We start from the raw sequence: 17716 nt of genomic DNA on the forward strand, positions 1-17716 counted from the left end.
CAAATACTTAGGTGTGAGATTTGAAAGTAATTTGCACTGGAAGGGTCATATTGATGACATTGTTGGGAAAGCATACAGATCATTACATGTCATAATGAGGCTACTTAAAGGATGCAACAAAGAATTAAAAGAAAAAAGTTACTTGAGTATGGTTCGTCCATTATTGGAATATGCAAACAGTGTTTGGGATCCTCACCAAGAATACCTAATAAAAGAAATAGATAGTGTGCAGAGGAAAGCAACAAGATTTGTAACAGGGGATTTCAGGAGAAAGAGTAGTGTATCAGAAATGTTAAAGGAACTTGGATGGGAAACTTTAAGTAAGAGAAGGGAGAAAACTAGACTTATAGGATTATATAGAGCCTATACAGGAGAAGAAGCATGGGGAGAAATCCGTGAGAGGCTTCAGTTGGAAAATAATTATATTGGCAGGACTGACCACAAATATAAAATTAGAAGGAATTTTAGCAGAAGCGATTGGGGTAAATTTTCATTCATTGGGAAGGGTGTGAAGGAGTGGAACAGTTTACCAGGTGTAGTGTTTGATCCTTTTCCAAAATCTGTACAGATATTCAAGAAGAGAATAAACAGCAACAGAGAAAATAAATGAAGTGTTAGAGGGCATTCGACCAGTGCAGGTTATTGTAAATAAAAAAATGTGTGTGAATAAATTAATTCCATCCCCTGGTCTAAGGAGTTTGGACAGCCAAAGTAGGGGACTGCCTGTAGGGGTGAAGTACAGTGGGGACTTCGAGGGCCCTGGGACCGCTACGGTAGCTGTGAAGGCCCTTCAGGAACTCTGAAAAGTGGTGGCAAAAGGGGCTCTGGTTAAGACGCAGCAGGTCGTTATGCTACTTGGGATCCAGAACGGGTAAAAAAAAAAAAAAAAAAAGTAAATAAATAAATGCAATGTAAATATTAATGTTATACCAGTTGTATAGTATCATTTGAAGTCATTCCACATACTGTATATCAGTTGACTATATTTGTAAGTAGTACAGGAGATATTATAAGTAGAATTTTGTAAACAATATAAATTTATTAAGGATGAGCTGTGTGTTTAATAGAAAACATTGTTAGCGTAAATTGTATAATATTGTATTATAGGAAAAATTTTCTTCTCTTGTTAAATTAATATTTAGTGCTTGACAATAATGTATTTTAGTGTACCATTTGCCACCGAGGTAGACACCTCATTTGCAAATAAAGAGATTTTGATTTGATTTGATAACATCAAAAATAAGATTGTATGCAGATGATATAATTCTTTATAGGGAAATAAATAACATTGAGGATTGTTCAGAATTACAAAGGGACCTTGAAAGTATCCAACAGTGGGTTGAAGAAAATAGTATGAAGGTTAATGGAGGCAAATCAACTGTTACAACATTTACAAACAGGAGCTTTAAAACTGAATTTGAATATACTTTGGATGAGGTAGTTATCTCAAAAGATAGCAAGTGTAAATACTTAGGTATGAGATTTGAAAGTAATTTGCACTGGAAGGTCATGTTGATGACATTGTTGGGAAAGCAAACAGATCATTACATGTCGTAATGAGGCTACTTAAAGGATGCAACAAAGAATTAAAAGAAAAATGTTACTGAAGTATGGTTCGTCCACTATTGGAATATGCAAACAGTGTTTGGGATCCCCACCAAGAATACCTAATAAAAGAAATCAGTAGTGTGCAGAGGAAAGCAGCAAGATTTGTAACAGGGGATTTCAGGAGAAAGAGTAGTGTATCAGAAATGTTAGAGGAACTTGGGTGGGAAACTTTAAGTAAGAGAAGGGAGAAAACTAGACTTATAGGATAATGTAGAGCCTATACAGGAGAAGAAGCATGGGGAGAAATCCGTGAGAGGCTTCAGTTGGAAAATAATTATATTGGCAGGACTGACCACAAATATAAAATTAGAAGGAATTTTAGCAGAAGCGATTGGGGTAAATTTTCATTCATTGGGAAGGGTGTGAAGGAGTGGAACAGTTTACCAGGTGTAGTGTTTGATCCTTTTCCAAAATCTGTACAGATATTCAAGAAGAGAATAAACAGCAACAGAGAAAATAAATGAAGTGTTAGAGGGCATTCGACCAGTGCAGGTTATTGTAAATAAAAAAAATGTGTGTGAATAAATTAATTCCATCCCCTGGTCTAAGGAGTTTGGACAGCCAAAGTAGGGGACTGCCTGTAGGGGTGAAGTACAGTGGGGACTTCGAGGGCCCTGGGACCGCTACGGTAGCTGTGAAGGCCCTTCAGGAACTCTGAAAAGTGGTGGCAAAAGGGGCTCTGGTTAAGACGCAGCAGGTCGTTATGCTACTTAGGATCCAGAACGGGTAAAAAAAAAAAAAAAAGTAAATAAATAAATGCAATGTAAATATTAATGTTATACCAGTTGTATAGTATCATTTGAAGTCATTCCACATACTGTATATCAGTTGACTATATTTGTAAGTAGTACAGGAGATATTATAAGTAGAATTTTGTAAACAATATAAATTTATTAAGGATTAGCTGTGTGTTTAATAGAAAACATTGTTAGCGTAAATTGTATAATATTGTATTATAGGAAAAATTTTCTTCTCTTGTTAAATTAATATTTAGTGCTTAACAATAATGTATTTTAGTGTACCATTTGCCACCGAGGTAGACACCTCATTTGCAAATAAAGAGATTTTGATTTGATTTGATAACATCAAAAATAAGATTGTATGCAGATGATATAATTCTTTATAGGGAAATAAATAACATTGAGGATTGTTCAGAATTACAAAGGGACCTTGAAAGTATCCAACAGTGGGTTGAAGAAAATAGTATGAAGGTTAATGGAGGCAAATCAACTGTTACAACATTTACAAACAGGAGCTTTAAAACTGAATTTGAATATACTTTGGATGAGGTAGTTATCCCAAAAGATGGCAAGTGCAAATACTTAGGTATGAGATTTGAAAGTAATTTGCACTGGAAGGGTCATGTTGATGACATTGTTGGGAAAGCAAACAGCAAAAGCAAAAGCAAACATGTCGTAATGAGGCTACTTAAAGGATGCAACAAAGAATTAAAAGAAAAATGTTACTGAAGTATGGTTCGTCCACTATTGGAATATGCAAACAGTGTTTGGGATCCCCACCAAGAATACCTAATAAAAGAAATCAGTAGTGTGCAGAGGAAAGCAGCAAGATTTGTAACAGGGGATTTCAGGAGAAAGAGTAGTGTATCAGAAATGTTAGAGGAACTTGGGTGGGAAACTTTAAGTAAGAGAAGGGAGAAAACTAGACTTATAGGATAATGTAGAGCCTATACAGGAGAAGAAGCATGGGGAGAAATCCGTGAGAGGCTTCAGTTGGAAAATAATTATATTGGCAGAACTGACCACAAGTATAAAATTAGAAGGAATTTTTTTTTTTTTTGCTATTTGCTTTACGTCGCACCGACACAGATATGTCTTATGGCGACGATGGGATGGGAAAGGCCTAGAAAGTGGAAGGAAGCGGCCGTGTCCTTAATTAAGGTACAGCCCCGGCATTTGCCTGGTGTGAAAATGGGAAACCACGGAAAACCATCTTCAGGGCTGCCGACAGTGGGGCTCGAACCCATGATCTCCCGATTACTGGATACTGGCCGCACTTAAGCGACTGCAGCTATCGAGCTCGTTGTAAGGAATTTTAGCAGAAGCGACTGGGGTAAATTTTCATTCATTGGGAAGGGTGTGAAGGAGTGGAACAGTTTACCAGGGGTAGTGTTTGATCCTTTTCCAAAATCTGTACAGGTATTCAAGAAGAGAATAAACAGCAACAGGGAAAATAAATGAAATGTTAGAGATCATTCGACCAGTGCAGGCTATTGTAAATAAAAAATGTGTGTTAAAAAAATAATTAATTCCATCCCCTGGTCCATGGAGTTTGGACAGCCAAAGTAGGGGACTGCCTGTAGGGGTGAAGTACAGTGGGGACTTTGAATGCCCTGGGACTGCTACGTTAGCTGTGAAGGCCCTTCAGGAACTCTGAAAGGTGGTGGCAAAAGGGGGCTCTGGTTAAGACGCAGCAGGTCGTTATGTTACTTAGGTTCCAAAATGGGTAAAAAAAAAAGTAAATAAATGCAATGTAAATTTTAATCTTATACCAGTTGCATAGTATTATTTGAAGTAATTCCACATACTGTATATGAGTCGACTATGTTTGTAAGTATAGGAGATATTATAAGTAGAATTTTGTAAACAATATAAATTTATTAAGGATGATCTGTTTGTTTAATAGAAAAAAAATTGTTAGCATAAATTGTATATTATTGTATTCTAGAAAAAAAAATTTTCTTCTCTTGTTAATTTAAAATTTAGTGCTTGACAATAATGTATTTTATTGTGGGCCTACCATTTGCCACCGAGGTAGACACCTCGTTTGCAAATAAAGAGATTTTGATTTGATTTGATTTGATAATTACGAGGAATACATTAGAAGGTATGATTTGAATTTTTTAAGTACATCATCATTTGATATAACGGAGAACAAAATCTTTCTTATTGAATTTAATGTAAGGTGCCCTTGGCAGTGATATAATGGATTTATGAGGTTGAATTAAAATACCCAACTCTAGATGAAGAAGAAAAAGAACAAAAATCCACAACGAACAAGAATAAGAGGAAAGATAACACAAAAGGAAATCGGGAGAAAATACCAATAGAGTTAACTTTACACACATTTGTGATTCCAAAATCACCTGTTACCCCCCCCCCCCAAAAAATGAATTACTACCTTCACATGAAATGAGTATAATTAACAATTCAGAAGGATTCAAATAATTTTTGAAGAGAGAATATGAATAAACGCATATTTTATGAATTTCGTCAGTGAACATTATCCAGATAGGCTATAAAGTTTAGACTGAAGCAGGTGAATAGTTCATCCATGTAATAATTCTCGTAATAATTTTAAATGAAAGTTCATTAAATTTTTTTGAAGTCGCTAAAATAAGTCTTTTTTAGATGATATCCAACAAATAATTATTTCTTTTTTCAATGCCATCATCAATAGTTTGGGCAGACGCCATTATTGAATTTTTAAAGATTGTACATAATGAGTTAACCTTGAGGTAATATTTTCTTGAAATACACCACTGGGTAGTAGAATGCCAGAGAGAAAGACATGTATATGAGATTACTTACATCTGCTGAGATGAAAATTAAAGAAGATAATCCAAATATGAATGATAACACTCCCATCACTGCCAGTTTTAAAATTTAGGGGGGAAAAAACCCAAACCCCACGGCGCTTAACGTCCTTCAACGAGCCTCCCCAGTGACCACTGCTAAGCCCGAAGGCCTGTAGATTATGAGGGGTCGTGTGGTTAGCACGACGCATCCTCTCGGCCGTTATTCTGGGCTTTCGAGACCGGGGCCACCATCTCACCATCAGGTAGCTCCTCAATTCTAATCACGTAGGCTGAGTGGACCTCTAACCAGCTCTCAGGTTTAGAGAAAAATCCCTGACCTGGCTGGGAATCGAACCCGAGACCTCCGGGCGAGAGTCAGGCACGCTACCCCTACATCACGGGGCCGCATCACATCACAAACTGATAATTCACATGATTAAAACATAAAGAGAAGTATTTAGTCTATCCTGCAGATTCAGGACATTGAATCAAGTCCATTGTGGCGAGTACAACACGTGTCCCCATGGACACACAGATACACACGTCCATGCTGGAATGTGGACCCACACCAAGTGCCTTGTAGCAAGCTGGCATGCCGCCAAGTATTGATTTATTGAGAGTCGAATGGCTGCATGCGAGCAAGGACATAACAATTAAATGTCATATATTTGAATAAATTGAAACAGTAGAATGGCATCAATTAAACAGGCGCACCAAATAACACTGGCCTGTGAAAAAAAAAAAAAAAAAAATCTCTCTGGCGAAAGGTTGAAGAGGTGATTTACCCTAATTTAGGTATGCTGATTTCAAGTGTGTAAACTGTTTCTGCCTATCATGTACAGTTTTTTTGCTGCTTGAAATCCAAATTTGACATAGTGTAATTTCAATAGAAAACACCATAATAGAGAATATATGTAATTTTAATGGGACATGCTCAAATTGCAAGGAATATACAAAAAAGTAACATGTTCATTGCTAGAATGTATGAATCTCAGTACAAGACCGCTATTGTTTGCTGCACTTTGATGTGAATGAACGCTGTGTTGATTTGCGTTTGTTTCTCTCAGTAGTGTTACCTCGCACTAGACACCAACAGTAATCTGACATCATAGAGACGTTCCATCGCCCTGATACCTTCGTTCCATTTCTTTTAGATCCTGATATAACCGCTTGGCATATTCCTCGCTGAATGCTCCTAAATTTGCAGGAAATAATCCAGATGACTGTGAGGGAAATGTAATTTTAAGCTCATGCGGCAACCCAATTTCTGGAAGTTGTACAGCATGGTTTTCACAGTCTGTTGGTAGTTGACATCTTTAACATTACCCAGGTATTTCCTACAACATCCTTGAATGATTTGCATTCCTGAAGCTATGTTTCATTCATCGTTATACTGAATGTCGGATCCTTCATTAACTTCGAATTTGGGGGCCATCATAATCACCTTCCTTAATTTTTGGCATCCGACAGTCTTGGAAATTTCTGACAGAGGTACCGAAAGCAGGGACTGCCTGTATCCAAACTCTTCACATACTGCTTCATAATTCCCAATTTAATATGTAAAGGGGGCAGTAACACACTTTGAGGATCAATTATAGACGATTTACGATGTTTTTTCTCCAGGCACGAACTGTTTCCTCTTGGGCCACTCGGACACTAACCAGTGACGATCCCTGTCCCGAGAGTCCTACTCACAGAGAAAACGGGGAACTTTGTATATCCTCCTTGGTGCCCTAATATAATACTGCACACTTTTAAATCACAGCACAGTAACCATCTATGTTCATTGTAGTTTAGTTTCTGCAACATCATAGATAAAAATTGTGTTAGTTTTTGCGAAGAGATGTTGAATGGGCAACTTGCACAGAAGCAAGTTTATGTCCATTGTGCAGAAGAACACCTTTGAGACTTCTTTTACTGGTATCAATAAATAGATGCCAGTCCTTTGTTTGGTAAATAGTTCCAGGACGATGAATCAAGCCAGGGATATCACAGCAAAACATAAGTTCATCTTCGTGAACAAAAAACTCCCGGAATTCTTCCTCCCGATTTCTGTAACAATATGAATTTCTCCCAGGAAGTAAAAAGTTTCTCTCTTTTGATGATGATGATGATGATGATGATGATGATGATGATGCTTGTTTAAAGGGGCCTAACATCTAGGTCATTGGCCCCTATTTCTTTCTTTTAATGTTGATCCTAAAAGTTCACTCTTTTCTTTAATGAGGCCTAGGTCATGCACTAAATCAATTACGTCACACTGATTTTAAAGACGTGGAGTTTTATCCTCAACATCCAGTACAAAGGTATCATCATCACCATCCTCTGCACTTGAAGATGACGAAGACACACTCTCTGGTAACTGTATTGGTGATTTTGGGACAGGAATATCGGGTCCATGTGGTATTGGGGTTATGGCAGATGGAAGGCAGGGATAAAAAATGCCTTTTTTTTTTTCCGTATTGAACCCGGACACTTTACATACACAAAAATAACATTCGTCAAAATGATTTCTTTGTTCCCGCCAAGCCATTGGGATTCTGAATGGCATTGACGGCAACAACCCATTGTACCATTGCCACAGGTTTTCTACATATGTTTTACACACAATATGGGGTGCAAAATTCTTGTCCTGATCACCTAACTTCATGTTAAAATATGCCAAGTACTGGCTTTTTATAATTGGCGTAATATTTTGCTTCTGGCCTTTAATTGTATACTGGCCACATATACATAAGACTTATCTGTGTCGGTGCAACGTAAAGCAACTAGCAAAAAAAAAAAAATTCCGGCAGTGTATAGCAGATAGAGTTGGGATTGTACATACATTTTCGCCTCCGAACATCACTGCCACTTGCCATTTTAACAACTAACTCACTTATTCACTCAATCGACTTCAAGTGCACATTGTAACTTGTAGACAGAGGCGTGACATACACTCTCAGATTCTCTTCTCAGACTATGGAGAAATGCGATCTTGGCGTTTTGACCTTGTCTGACATTGCGCATGTGCGAACTGAAACTGTTGTAATTGTTCTTCCGATGTTTCTGTATGATTACCTACTCCCTCCAAAACAGAGCACATACAATGTTTTCTCGTAGACATAAGGTTCTTTCCAACACGCAGTTTGCTGTCAGTACATGGACGCATCCATATATCGCTCTATACGCATGCGCTGACTTCGTATTGGTTCCGGGATTGATACACGATTGGGTTGTGTTGGAATGGATTCTCATTTATGAACTCCAAGGAATAAGAGTAACGCCGTCCAATGAATGCTGAAATATCAAAGATAGAGTACGTCACATATAAAGTGGAATGCCGAAATTTTCTCATACTGCCCATATTGTCTTTAATGATGTTCAGTTCTTTCATATCGATTTGTAATAACTTGAGCAACTCCTCGGCTAATGTGGAAATACTCGAAAAATTCATTTTCGTTATAATGAGGAACAGTTTCTTCAGAAAAATACATCGTATTTAAATTATATTTTGTTTCACCTGGTAGCTTTTGTGCCTTTATAAACTATAGGCCTAATGTAAACAATACATAAATAACTAAAGAAAGATATTTAATTACCGTTACCTAAATAATTTTCATTTCTTTTTCTTCAGATTGTAAAAAATCGTCGTCACTATCCTAACCTCAGTAACCAAACAGCTGATTAATTTATTAATGGGAAAAGAGCGTGCAATGTGCATAAACAACAGCTGATTAAGGAACTCCAAAGAAATCAGCGTACAGCAGGAGGCAACAATACAGTGTTTGTGCGCATGTCACAGAAATGTACGGCTCAGTACATGCTTTAGACTGCGGACTAGTTCCGACTGCCAGGGATCGATGCGAAGAGTTAGTTGGAACGCCTGACTGTAGTACATGGACGAGTACATGAACGCAATTTTGACTGTGTTGGAAAGGATTTTTCGTATTGCGCATGCGCAAGGAGACCATGTACTGGTACAGGGACTGTGTTGGAAAGAACCTATATCCATACCTGCATTCCATACAACCAATTCGAACTTCATTTACAACAGCGAAGCTCCATCAGCATAAACATGAGGCGGACTTGTTACAAATATGTACGTGATACGAAACAACTGGTATTATTTTTTACATAAGGACACTAAATGTAACGTATATCACATACAATTACTTTTGCTAGAAAATCTTCACAGGCCAGTGTAATTGATAGTTTAACTGAAGTAGTTTCCCATTGTATGGGTTAATCAAGTAATAGTGCCTCACTTATGTATGTTACAATCCCCTTTAAGAAACACATCAATTTGACATTATAATCACAAGAGAACCTCCGTGGCTCAGACGGCAGCGCGTCAGCCTCTCACCGCTGGATACCGTGGTTCAAATCCCGGTCACTCCATGTGAGATTTGTGCTGGACAAAGCGGAGGTGGGACAGGTTTTTCTCCGGGTACTCCGGTTTTCCCTGTCATCTTTCATTCCAGCAACACTCTCCATTCTCATTTCATAGCATCTATCAGTCATTAATAAATCACTTTGACCGGGTCAGGGATGGAATGAATGAAGCAGATATAGGCTTTTAGTACGACGGGGTCGCCACTCCCAAAGTGATTTATTAATGACTGGAAAACAGGTTGTAGGTTTTCATTTTTCATTTTCAATCACAAGACATAAACAACAAGAAATGAATCACACTAAACACTGTACCTGAAAGGAAAGACATAAATATTTACAGTTGACTGGGTGGGGATAGTGGGAAACGATCCTACGAGTTGTCGATCATTTGGTAGTCAGTAGGTTGCATTCCAACACTCAAGCATCGTTATGGCTTGTAGTTTCCAAACATGAGATCAGCTGGTCGCAGAGGGAAAAATGCAATCTTTGTTTGCGTGGCTCAGGCACCCTGCGTACCGTACCTTACCCTTGGCTAATGGGATTGTGTGTACAACTCACTTTCTCTGGACTCATCCTCTGTGGAGACACAACTAACATCTCTCTACACCTGGCAAATAAGCTTGCTGAGCGGAAAGAAATCTCAGCACTCTGGTCATCAAATCATTCGTTTCCAACCGGGTGAGTTGGGCAGTGAGCTTGTATCCGGGAGGTAGTGGGTTTGAATCCCACTGTTGGCAGTCCTGAAGATGGTTTCCCATGGTTTCCTATTTTCACACCAGGCAAATGCTGGGGCTGTACCTTAATTAAGGCCACGGTTGCTTCCTTCCAATTCCTAGGCCTTTCCTATCCCATCGTTACCATAAGACCTATCTGTGTCAGTGCGACGCAACGCCACTAGCATTCATTTCAACACATGGTCTGGGGTACACACTCTCTCAGACCCTGTATAACTCATTAAGTCAGCCACAATACTATCTTAATTTCTGGGCCTACACACAATAATCATGGCCCATAATGGCCTTGTACTCAATAGTCCCCTGTTCAGTTATGGAGCACATTTAGGGTTTGCCTGCCATTTTCTTAGGATGACCCTCACTAAATTCAAAGAACCTTGGCCTCGTTTTTGGTAAGTACAGAGCACACAATAAAAATTTGCCAAAAGTATTCTTTTATTTGCACTCCCTGATAAGTTTATGGGATCTCCTTCCACTAAATTCAAGGAAATTATTTGTTCAGAGCTTAATTCTACCCATCTTTGATTGTGGTGACGTAATATACAAGAATCTAAACACCACACTTACTTCAGCGGCTTATAATACATGCATCCATTTTGTATTAAATTTGCTCAGGTATTGCCATATATCACCCTCTCTTGAACAGCTGTCATGGTAATATTTAGCTGAGTGAAAAAACCTCCACTTGATCTCGCTTCTCCACAACATCCTTCATAGGGGCCGATGATCTTAGATGTTAGAGCCCTTTAAACAGCAAGCAGCATCATCTTCAACATCCTTCGTTACAGACAAACCAAGTTCTTTGAGAACAGACCTTAAATATTTGTCATCCCCAAACAGTATACCTACAAGGTCAAAAACCTCTTCCCTGCTGAGCTTCCCAATTTACTCCACGACAAGTTAATGGCAACTCAATTCATACCTGCACCCATACACTCCTGGAATTCCCTTCTGACTGTAATTAGACACATAGTAGAAATATATTTAAAAAGAGATGTTGTAAATGGTATATAGACTTAAGAAATTAGTATTTAATGTTTCTCTATAGCAGCTCTCAGAAATTTGCCTTTTGTTTATAAGTATTATTTAAGTGTAATTTCATAATTTAACTATATGTAATTAGGAACCTTAAGACTTTGTAGTTTGTACAATGTAGCACATGGTTTGGCATAACAGCAGGCTTCATAGTCTGAGCCATGCCATATATATATAATAAGTCAATAAATAAATAAGTAAATACATTTTTCAGACTGGATCGTTTGTTTGTTTTGCTGGAAACGGGATCTTCTGCTGTGACAAGGAAAGCAGCTGCTCGCCAGTTGGGTGAAGTACAAAGACTACACCCTCATGAGCTTCACCACTTACTAGCACGCATCACAACATACCTACATAGCCCAGCCTGGGAAACTCGCATTGCTGCTGGACAAGCAGTAGAAGCTGTCATACAGAATGTTCCACAATGGGATCCACCAGGGTTGGATAGTAAAGAAGGTAATAGGTTTTTATTTGGAGAACTTTTTAAAGTTATGTGAGTAAAATGTACATGTTTGTGTTAGTGAATCTTTTTCATCCTCTAGCATCACAAGCCAAAATAACAAACAACTTCATGGAAGTACCCAGAGAAAACCCTGTCTCAACTCCACTTTATCGAGCACGAGCACAAATCTTACATGGAGTGACAGGGATTTGAACCACGGAACCCAGCGGTGAGAGGCCGGCGCGCTGCCGCCTGTGCCACTGAGGCTCCCTTGTCTCAACCTAGTTCACCTTTCAAATAGTCCGACTCGTTGGCTGAATGGTCACCGTACTGACCTTCGGTTCAGAGGGTCCCGGGTTCGATTCCTGGCCGGGTCGGGGATTTTAACCTTCATTGGTTAATTCCAATGGCCCGGGGGCTGGGTGTTTGTGCTGTCCTCAACATCCCTGCAACTCACACACCACACATAACACTATCCTCCACCACAATAACACGCAGTTACTTACACATGGCAGATGCCGCCCACCCTCATCGGAGGGTCTGCCTTACAAGGGCTGCACCCGGCTAGAAATAGCCACACGAAATTATAAATTATTATACCTTTCAAATTAAAATGATTAAATTCATAATTCATAGTAACACTCTCCCATAAGATTATCACATAACATTAAAAGAAAATGGAATATTAAAACGATTACATTCATAATTCATACTAACACTCTCTCATAAGATTATCACATAACATTAAGAGAAAATAGGAATATTCCACCTTAAAATTGCTGGAGAAAAATTACTGAATGAATCAAGATGATGATACAAAACTTTCTAACACCAGGCAAGGCCTGCATAACAAAGCCCCCACCCCAAAAATGAAAAACCACCCTAGTAAAAATGGGGTGAAATAAAAACAAAACACTGATGTGAATCAGAATTGTGAGTGGTAAAGAAAAGGTAAAATAAAAGAATTAGGAGAATCAGATTTCAGCTTTGATGATGATGATAATAATAATAATAATAATAATAATAATAATAATAATAATAATAATAATAATTACGAGGAATACATTAGAAGGTATGATTTGAATTTTTTAAATACATCATCGTCTGATATAACAGAGAACAAAATATTTGTTATTGAATTTAATATAAGGTGCACTTGGAAGCGATATAATGGACTTATGAGGTTGAATTAAAATACCAATTTAGAAGAAGGAAGAAGAACAAACCCACAACGAACAAGAATAAGAGGAAAGATAGCCCAAAAGGAAATCACGAGAAAATACCAAACTCAAGCAAGAACCGCAGTTAAATAATTAGACATACAGTTAACTCTGCACTCATAGACCCAAACATTTGCGATTCCAAAATCACCTCAGTTACCCCCATAAAAAGGAATTGCTACCTTCATATGAAATGAGTATAATTAACAACAGTGACGATAGCCTATTACAGTAACACCTTGTTAAGACGTTTCTGCAGGAGACAAGGAAAGAGAACGTGTTAAAACAGGAAAATATAGTATTGAATATCCGATTACCGAGCAAATTGGGCATGCAGTTAGGGACACGCAGCTGTTAGCTTTCATTTTGGAGATAGGGTTTCGAACCCCATTGTCATCCACTCCGAAGATGGTTTTCCATTTTCACACTAGGCAAATGCTGGGGCTGTACCTTATTTAAAGCTCCGGTCGCTTCCTTCGCACTCCTAGCACTTTCCTATCCCATTGTCACCATAATACCTATCCGTATCAGTGTGATGTAAAGCAAATTGAAAGTAAGGAAAAAAAAAAATATATATATATCCAATTAAAAACTACCCAACAGGATATGAAACCACTTTACACACGTGTAGGCCTACATTTTATGTTGTATGTTTAGTGTTTCTGTAGATTAGAGAGGAACATTGAAAAGTGTGAAAAACTTCAGAGAACAAATACGAAAACTTTTCCACTGGGTCCTCTAAAAGTAACAGGAGTGTATTAAAAGATGTGGGGGAAAAACACGAGAGAACAAGTATGAAATTCTTTTGTCCTGGGGCTCATAAAAGTAACTATAGTACATATTGCAGATCACTTTCTTTCTAAAATAAATGTATTATGATGAATAATTGTTAGTTAAAGCCTTATTTTTCCGAACAGTGGGTTATTAAACATTATTTACTGGTCCTATTCTTCGACCTTTTATTACTTGCCATGCATGAGAAAAGTGCTTTGACCGCCATCTTATATACAACACTGCGGCAGTACTCTGCATTTTTTCTTGAGGAAGGAAATTTGCTCACTTCAAGCACTGATATAGGAATTAGAAAGACGTTTTTCAAGACTTTCACCTGAAGCATGGCATTCTATGGAAGTGAAACATGGACAATAACTGTTCTAAAAGAAAATGGAAGGTTTTGAAATATGGTGTTATAGAAAAATGTTGAAGGTGAGATGGGTATATCGAATCACAAATGATGAGATACTGGACTGAATAAGTGAAAGAATGATTTGATGAAATGTGACCAGAAGAAGAGACAGAATGATAAGACACATCTTAAGACACTCAGGGCTTGTTCAGTTAGTTAATGAGGGACATGTAGGCAGTAAAAATGGCAGGAATATAGCAAGGTATAAATATGACAAACACATTAGAGTAGATCTAGGATGTAGTAACGTAGAAATGAAGTGGTTAGCACAGGACAGGGTGGCATGATTATTATTATTATTATTATTATTATTATTATTATTATTGTTGTTGTTGTTGTTGTTTCGGCCAACTGGGGACCACGTCAGTTCAACTGTCTCCTTTTTTGAGCTTTAACCCATTGCCGTGCAAATATTTTCCTTGAGAAATGTACCTTGGAATGCGATTATTTTTTCTACATTTTATGTTATGGATGGTAAAATGGTTACAAAAGCATACTGCATCAAACTAGCAAAATTTTGGGTTAGAGTTTAACTTACTACAATTAAATGAAGCCTTTTTAAGGTATGGTACACCTTGAAACATCCATCCACGTGGAGGGAAACTTTGCATATATTGCACTTGAAGCAAGATTCCTTCCGGATTCCATGCTCAAAACAGACTTTACATTTCCTTGATGTGGCTGATTTACTTGCTGTAGGAGCAATCGTTTCAGGAAAATAATCCCAGTGCCTTCCCTGTAGTCTCATTGGTGTGCTATCTTGAGATGGACCTCCTATAGTGGAATCAGGGAGGGTGATATCTTCCAGAATTTTATTTACATATGCATTGGTTTCCTTGCAAATTCCCTCCCAAAAAGTGTCAGTAAGGAACTGACTCACCTCATATTCTGTAGCATTACCGCCCAAATGCCCCCTGAATACAGTATTTAGCTCCCGAACAACTGCGCACGCATTGCCTTTCAGAAAATTACTGGCCAAACTCAATTTTCAATTATCTTCATCCTAACTATGTTTCACGAGTGGAGTCACAGTTCTCAGACACACTATCACTGCTAAAACTACTATCAGATAATTCTGAGATCTTCATCGCCACTATCAAGCGGAAATTAGAGATTTCTTACCTCTTCCTCCTTGCGATGTTTACATAACATCTTGCTCCATGATAGCATTCATTTCGTGAAAAAGATGACCAACTTTAGAAGCAAAATAAACATTGACAAAATTGCCTTCGGATAATAACATTGGTATGTAAACACGCTAGAACTATCTAGGAATGTAATTCTAAAGTACAACATCACAATCGAAAGAAATCGGTAGTCAGACAGACATATTTCCGACTTGAGTACACGGGGACAGTTGTACCCATCATTGCATGTTAATGAATGTGGAACTCTTGACGGCTGTACCCATCATTGTAGTGGAATGGGTTAACTGCCACCCAATGCTCCTGCATTAGTCTCTGGTATTGTTCTTTTCTCTCTTAGCTCCACGCCTTCCCTGTCTTCAACTTCGGCTTTTTTGGAAACCTTTGTGCGTACGTAGTTTTTCCTTAAGCGGAACACACTCCTGGATATCTTTAGGAGAAATTTCCATTTCTCGTAGAACTTTCTCACCTTCTGTGAACCTTGCCCCTTTGGTTTTCTTATCTTGAAAGTACGTTAATATCCGTTTAAATATCCTGCCTGGGCTCATTCTTGTCACGTGGCTATAAAAGGCAATCCTTCTTTTTCGAATCGTGTCGCTTGTCTTCTCCACGTGCTTGTATAATTCGTGGTTGTGACGCCTTCTGTACCCGCTGTTTTCTTTGATGGGACCCACGATTTTTCTCAAAAATCTTCCTTTCTTTAACCTCTAGTTTTTCCATTAGACCTTTCTTGTTCATTGTAAGAGTCTCTGCCGCATACAAAAGCCTCTGATCGAATAACAGTACAGTAATGTCTAATTTTGGCATTTAAGGCCTAAAAACCTGCACAACAACCCAACAAGTGGATAGCAAACTACAAGCCGCAGAAATGAAGTTCCTACGAACTATGGTGCAGAAGACAAAAAAGGGACAGGGTAAGGAATGAAAGAATAAGGGAGGAAGCTGTTGTGTACCCATCCCTGAATGAAAAAGTGACAAGGGCCCGTTTGAAATGGTTTGGCCATGTCAAACGAATGGACGATGGAAGGACAGCAAAACAATGGCTATACACAGTTGTGGCCGGAAAACAATCGGTAGGAAGACCTAGGAAGAGATGGCTGGATCAAGTGAAAGAAGACATAGGAACAAGAGGAGTTGGCTGGGATGTCGTCCTGACAGAAGAGTGGTCATGGACAGACAGAAGTGGAGAGAGCTCGTAAACCACACCCGGGCAACTGGAGTGGAAAACTGATGATGATGAAGGATATCATTCTCTTATTGTAGATGTCTTTAGTTGAGTGGTGGGCCATTTCCATTTTATTAATGCGTGATATGAAGGCTTTTCTCTCTGATAGGTTAAGCTTTATCCATTTGCCAAGTTATTTAAACTTTTCTGCCTGCTTAATTTTTCCTACTCCGACCTCCAGTTCCCTTGGCGCTGATTTTATATTTGTCATGTAGTGAGTCTTCTCAAAGGAGATTTGAAGCCCAGCCTTCAATGCTTGAGTCTTCATTTGGTTTAAGTTGTTCTGCCATTTCAATGGAGTCTGAAAATATCACTAGATCATCTGCAAAGGCTAGACAGTCGATTGTAAGATTCATACACTTGTAGCCTAGCTTTACCCCGTTTTCTACCCCTGAACTTTTCATTTCTTTCCGCCATTCTTGGATGACCTTTTCTAAAACACAGTTGAAGAGAAGAGCTGATAGCCTGTCTCCTTGTCTCACTCCTGTCCTGAATTCAAAGGCATCAGACATCTCTCCTCTGAACTTCACTTTGGAGATGGTATTAGTCAAGGTTTGTTTGATAATTGCTTTCATTTTGTTATCTAAGCCAAACTCTTTGCAATAGGGTGGTTCGATCAATTGAGTCATGCGCTTTCCTAAAATCAAGAAATGTCACCACGAATTCCCTGTTCCTGAGTTTTAGATATGAAAGGATGGACTTCAGATTCTTAATCTGCTCAGTGCATGATCGTCCCTTTCTGAAACCTCCTGTGTATTCCCCTACTTGTGGATCGATTTGTTGTTCCGCCCTATTCTATAGAGCTTTTGAGAGGATCTTGTAAGTTACTGACAGAAGAGAGATCTCACGGTAGTTATTCACATCTGTTATCTCCCCTTTCTTATGTAGTGGATGAATTACCGGTACGGTGGAGGTCCATCCACTTGGGAGTTTTTTGCTTTCCCAGATCTCTTGAATAGATATTTTGAGGCCAATTTTATTTGCAATGTTTTGAAGTTCTGATATCTGGGTTCTTGCTTCTTTTATGTCAACTGCTAGTAATGCTAAATAATCGGCGAAACCCAGGCAATTTGTTTTAATTTTTCAGCCAATCTTTATTTTTGGGGGACATTTCCTAAACCATTCCCTCATTACCATTTCTAGAGCACCTTTATAATAGACTATAATATTGTTTTCGCAAGTATGTAAGTGTATTGTCTTGTAGCCTGC

General features: G+C 38.4%; 1 protein-coding gene across 3 annotated transcripts in view; it reads left to right on the plus strand.

Moving 5' to 3' along the window:
- Nucleotides 1-17716, plus strand: part of Hel89B (histone acetyltransferase 1) — a 570925-nt gene that overhangs the window by 18537 nt on the left and 534672 nt on the right. For all 3 annotated transcript variants that reach the window (XM_067150030.2, XM_067150029.2, XM_067150032.2), the window contains exon 3: nt 11504-11745. In XM_067150030.2, coding sequence (XP_067006131.2) covers nt 11504-11745 — 242 coding nt within the window. The remainder of the gene's footprint in view (nt 1-11503; nt 11746-17716) is intronic.

This window comes from Anabrus simplex, chromosome 6 (genome assembly GCF_040414725.1).
Source record: "Anabrus simplex isolate iqAnaSimp1 chromosome 6, ASM4041472v1, whole genome shotgun sequence".
NCBI classification, from domain to species: Eukaryota; Metazoa; Arthropoda; class Insecta; order Orthoptera; family Tettigoniidae; genus Anabrus; species Anabrus simplex.